This window comes from Haemaphysalis longicornis, unplaced genomic scaffold, assembly GCF_048455015.1.
Source record: "Haemaphysalis longicornis isolate Haplotype H1 unplaced genomic scaffold, Haemaphysalis longicornis Haplotype H1 scaffold_2, whole genome shotgun sequence".
NCBI lineage: Eukaryota > Metazoa > Arthropoda > Arachnida > Ixodida > Ixodidae > Haemaphysalis > Haemaphysalis longicornis.
This window is the reverse complement of record NW_027526295.1, coordinates 267379209-267384994: the sequence shown is the minus strand read 5'-3', so window position 1 is coordinate 267384994 and position 5786 is coordinate 267379209. Positions and strand designations below refer to the sequence as shown.

Genomic DNA, 5786 nt, shown 5'->3' with positions numbered 1-5786 from the left:
CGACGTCTTTGTGCCAAGTGCTTCGTCGGTGTTAGGTTTCACGTTTTCTGTGCCCCCGCTGGAAGTCGCGAATATTTCGGCAAGCAGAGAAGGTAAAAGAAATCGACCGCCGAAGCCGCAGCTGCAGATTAAGGCGACGCTAAAATATCTGCGGCTATCGGTAGCAACTGGTACTTCTGAGGATTTCCTTGCAAAGTGACTGCGTGCTCAGATTTACTTAGCAATAAAATATTTCGCCACTCTCCTCTCGGGATTGCTGATCTGCGCTCTAAGTTCTCAGTTTCAGCTAAGAAAAAAGGCGAGAGGATATAGAAAAGGCTTTAAGTATAGCCTCCACTTTGTTCGAACAATTGAACCTCGATTATGCAATACCTAGTTTCACGTATTGACTGAATTAAGGAACAAATTGGGATTCGCTCGCTGTTTCTCACAAACCTTATCTTTTCTGTATTTCTCAAAGTTCTGAATTTAACAAAAAAAATAGTTTGTCACGGAGACTACGTTATGTCAAAATTCAACTCTAGCAAATGCAACAGGAGCAGTAGTAGTAGTAAGTATTGTTGAATAAGGCGGACGTAGCCTTGCATAGCTGCCGGCAATTGCTCCGCCTAATCATCCCCAATACCATATCAAATCTCTCAAAGTCATCACACCTCACTTAGTCCTAAAGTAACAGTCACGCAATGTCACCACACCTCACTTAGTCCTGTGGACTGCAAGAATCCGAGTAGGAGATGAGACACATCTCTTCGCACAATCCAGTGGTCCCTAGGAAAAATAATGTCCTCCGATGTAGCATGGGGCACTCCTAACTTCTGGATATCTGTGCTACCAAATTGACTTTGACACCGCGTTTATTTTTTGTTTCTAGATATAAGGAAAATGGGGTTTTTAACGCAATATTCCGGACGCAAAGAACGGGAAAACTCTGCGGATACGTGCTCCTGTGTGGGTATCTAGTACTTTTCTGGGCTGCAGAGTACAAACACAGCATTAAGAGTACACGAATAGTTTTGGTGTGTGATTGATTGATTGATTGATTGATTGATTGATTGATTGATTGATTGATTGATTGATTGATTGATTGATTGATTGATTGATTGATTGATTGATTGATTGATTGAACTCATTTTCTTAGTTAAACTGAGTTCATTAGCCGTTTTATAGAGCGTTGTCCCTGACACTGAGGGTAAATTCAGCCTGATTGAAATTGCAGAGGACATGTACGATTTTGTAGCTTAGAACAGAAGGGTAAAAGCGTTATCATCATTCATTTTTTTTTTCGTTGCCTTTTTTTCCGTTCCTATGACTAAGATCCTGGGCTAATCTTGCTTGTGGCGCCTAAGTTCAGACTTAATGTCTGGCAGCCCTAATGTTACGTACACCTAACGACCGGCCAAGCAACGTCAAACTCTTTGGACGTCGCAGCCACAGTAATAAGATCTCAAGTTTATTTTTTGTTAGCTTCCATGTTTCTTCCCAGGAATTTTGCTAGTTTCGGGTGGTTAGAGCAAGGTCTAAAATAACGATTAACCCTGTGACGTCGCACTTGTGTTCACATTTAATGCATTCCGGTAACCCAGTTTGTGCCTCGCATGAACTGAATGAAGCAAAAGGTGCTTCACAAGTGGAACACACCAGCACGAACAGGGTGACATAGGAAAATCAATATCCGCAATGGTTCGTATACGTGACTAATTAGGCAAAGCAGAAGGGTGTTTTCAGTGTAGCAAGGCATATTGCTGGTCAAGCGTCTGTTTAGAAGGAACACCTGCTTCGTCCGACGATAAAAGGAATGCTTCATACCCAGCACCCGGCGTACGGCTTCCATGCGTTGCAATGGCAGATGTATCACAAAATTCACGTGTCGGCTGCAGCCATGTACTTGAAGTTTCAGCGGCACATTCGGAGGGACACGCGTGTTAAAAAAGCATTTTTATAGCTGGTGAAGCACAAACGTAATTCATATTCACGGATACGAAATGTACGCCAAAATAACATATTGAGCACCATAAAGTCACGCCAGCTGTGCCCTAAAGCGATTTCTTGGCGCTTAGCGACTCATGAACGGGAATCTTTCGGCCGATTACCTTGGCGAAGATCGCTCGCGTGAGTGGGTATGGGCCTTCCCCACACACTCCTGCAAAGTCGTCCCAGAATGGGTCCCACACGCCGAGGCACTTCGCGTATCCGGTTACTAGACTAAGCACTGTTATAAATTCACGCACAGAACTTCTGTTCTGGTACACTACCCATTGATTGCCGCGGGTAGCTACAACACCGTAGCGGACGCGGCGCACCGTCTCCCACGTTTGCGAGCACACCTCATCATAGGAGAGAAAACCTGGAACGTTCGTGCTGGGGCCGGGCTCTCCAGGACCTACACTTGGAGAGTTGACCGCAGTCTGTGTGGCCCCTTCTAGGGTGAAGGAAATCGCGTTGACCGGAAGTAGGTAGCATAGACGGAAGCGACCGTCCTTAAGCTGACCTTTGTTGACTTCGCCATGGAGCGTGCTCATGAATATACCGGCGTAGAGTTGCACCGTGCCGTCCCTTAACGGGATGAAAGTGGAGTCGTACGAAGGCCCGTGGACGTCTAGTGGATCTACGAATATCGTGTAATCGTCGAGAACCCGGGACAGCTCAGAGACGTTGAAGCGGTTCCGCAGCATCTCATCCAAGGGTACAACGATGCCGACGGTTAGGTACAGGCTCCGAAGCCCCTGACGCAAGTACCGCATCGTGTCTACCAGCCTTGACTTCTGCTCCAGGAATGGGTACCTCCAGTAGAGGACCATGCCATCGTACTGGGCTCGGCGCATCCACGCTACGGCATTCTGGGCGAACTTCTGGCGCATGTCGACGCTGGCGACTACCCTGGCCAAGCCCGCTCGGTCCTTGTCGTCGCTACCGATACCGATGTAGACACGCAGGTAAGGGTTCTTCAACTTCATGGCTGCGAACGACGCGATGGATCCATCCGTGATGTCGATATCGAAGTGGCGCGAGATGACATCGAGCTCGCCGGAAATTCCGGCGCAGCAGTAGACGACGTGCGTGCAGAGGTGGTAGGGGAAGTTCCAGGGCTTGTAATGTGCCCCGTTGCGCGTTCGTCCAGCGTCTGCGGCGTGGTACATGCAGATCGACTTTCGCTCGCCCTTATAGTCGCGAGGCAGCAGGAGCGGGTAGTCGCGAAGTACCGGTGGGGGTGGTGGTGCTGGAGGTGGCGTTTGGCGCTCCGCAGCTAGCTTTTTTTCAACGGCGAGTGCACTTTCACCCTTTGACTTCCAGTGTGCGTAAGGGCGCCGCGACACAACGTCGGCTGGTCGCGAGCCGGGTTTCACCTTCCAGGGAATGGCTGGCGGTGTGGACGTGGCCTGCTCGCGTTGTCCTTGCCCGCCGTGCGCTGCGTCTTGTTTGTCGTGCTCTTCAATCGCGGCCAGCAGTGGGTCATGGTAAGAGGTCATGTGCATGAGATACACCTGGACGACCATGACTGCTACGAATATTATGGCGAGAACGAAGACGACGCAGAAGACTGTGCCAGAGCCTCTCAACTCGACTGGCACCGCGTCCACCATGACGGGAACAGGTGCGTTCGGCTGCACCCGAGGGCGTGGCGCCGTCGCTACGACACGCAGGCCTTGTGCTCTGGCCGTGGGTGCCCCGTACAAGTCCAAGTTGGCGTTCGCTGAGCAGCGGGGCCTGTGGACGGTGCTGACTTGGCAGCGCGGAGCGGGCTCGAAGCAACAGCTGCATTCATCACAGCAGGCGTCGGAGGTGTGAGCCGCTTCGCAGCGGTCGTAGTTGCCCGCCGCGCCCCTATGGACTGATGTGCGGGTTGGAACGGCGGTCTCAGGATTTCTTGCTTTTCCCAGGGGCCGGGTCGTTGGGCTATGGCATGGTTGGCACGGCATGTTTTCCCTTTCTGTGACCGAAGCCAGAAATGCTGCTGCTGTGGTGGTGGTGGTGGTGGTGGCCCGAAAAATCGAGCGTGGCACGTGCTCGCGCTCATGAGGGCGTGCCCAAAAAGGAACCTCTGCTTCTTCTGATGCAAGTGCCGTAAGCCGCACTAGGTGGCCTAGTATCAGAGATTCGTGGGCAAGAGGGGGTAGGTTCAGGCGAATTGGTCAGCTTGTCAGAGTTACAATAAAACAACTGAAGCCAAAAAAGCTCTTGTAATAACCCACCGAAATCCGCCCCAAAATTTATTCCTGATTAGGCTTGATAACACAAGCCAATCATTTGCTTGCCAAAAACTCGCTTGTTCATTTCTTTAATCACTTCATGAACCCTTCCCTGGATATTTTTACAGGTTGAGAAAACAGTGTTCAGGCGAAGCTTTAGCCTGTGTCTATAACTTTGAAGTTAGTAGCTAGCTGGCTTTTAATATTTTTTAATGCCGGAAGAAGACTGAGTTAAATTAATTTTATTTCCAGAGCCTGTACAGGCTAAATGATTGAGTAAAACCTGAGTAAGAGGAGGGTAAAACCGAAGGCAGGGCCTCCAGCAATCTACTTAGTTTGCTGTAGTTTTCTACTTGTAAAAACGTCTGGCACCCTTTTAAGAGACCCAGTACGCTAAGAAATTGATATGAGGAAAGGGAAAACTTTTATTTCGAATCACAAAGGCGAGGACTTTACTGCTTAACCAAGGCATTATGTTTGATCATTACAAGACACTGGAGAGAGTTTTAACTTAGCATAATAGCTTTGTCAGCCTCAGTCCACATGTTCGGTCGTCTTTTCGACGAACTTCTGCGCATTTCGTTTTTTTCTTTTTTTTGCGACCACGTGTTGGGTCGTCTTTTTGGTGGACCTACGCGTATTTTGTAGCGTGAGCTACACTGGCAGAGGTTGAGCAGTTTCGCGTGGCTCCTGGAGAGCCGTGATGCGCATGCGCGGGGAGCAGTGCCGTCTCACGGCTCACAGCTAGCGCACCGGAGCCGCCGCCGCCGCCGCCGCGACTACGTTGGATTGGATTAAATTGGATTGAATTGAATTGATTAAATTCAATTGATTAGAATCAATTGATTAGAATCAATTGATTAAATTGATTAAATTGGATTGTATTGTATTGGACTGGATTGGATTGGATTGGAAATTGTTTCAGCAGCAAACCAGATGAACCTTAGCTCACGCTACGTATATCCTGGCATAGCCGAGCTAAGCCACTGCTAATTTTTCCCCCCGAGGTAAGCTCGCTGGAAACTGCACGTTTACCTGCTCCCTCCTACTGTCCTAATTGGTGGGATCGGCTGCGACAACGCGATTAACGCTACACGGTAGCATTTAAGAGACAAAAACTGTATGCGTGGTCACATTATCATAAATGGACAAACTCTAAGTACACGAGCATTAAAGTTTGTAGCAGTTAGGTAGTAATTCTGAATGCTTCGTTGTATATTTCTTTTTTTTTTTCATTCTTTATGTCACCCCGCCTGTCTTAGCGCAGCGGAAGTGTCGCAAACTACGTTGGGAGCCCGTGTGACATGACAAAAGTCGTTCAGAATAGGTAGCCGCGAAGGCCACCTGGTGTTTTTTTCTCCAACCTTTATAAAAGGTAGTGTGCTATATTACCAATGTACAATAAAACGAAACAAAAAAGCAGTTGTGCTGCTCAATGCAGGCATAAATAGAAACTTTGCAAGCTCATTTCAGTGCCCCTTTTGTTCTACTCGAAGACACAAATTTACGACGGAGAAAACGGAAAGAGGATGACGACACAAAGCCCTTACAAATAGAAGCGTATGACCAACTCGTAAAAGCCACCACCCTTGCACGTCC

General features: G+C 48.6%; 1 protein-coding gene across 1 annotated transcript; it reads right to left on the bottom strand.

Annotated features, from left to right (window-relative positions):
- Window positions 1-2033: 2033 nt before the first annotated feature.
- Window positions 2034-3917, bottom strand: LOC144168626 (chitinase-3-like protein 2). The gene has a single exon (XM_077697573.1). The coding sequence runs from the start codon at window positions 3915-3917 to the stop codon at window positions 2034-2036; it is 1884 nt and encodes a 627-aa protein (XP_077553699.1).
- Between the last annotated feature and the right edge of the window lie 1869 nt (window positions 3918-5786).

Coding starts and splice junctions, on each gene's coding strand:
- LOC144168626 (XM_077697573.1), bottom strand. CDS start 3,917: ATGCCGTGCCAACCATGCCATAGCCCAACGACCCGGCCCCTGGGAAAA.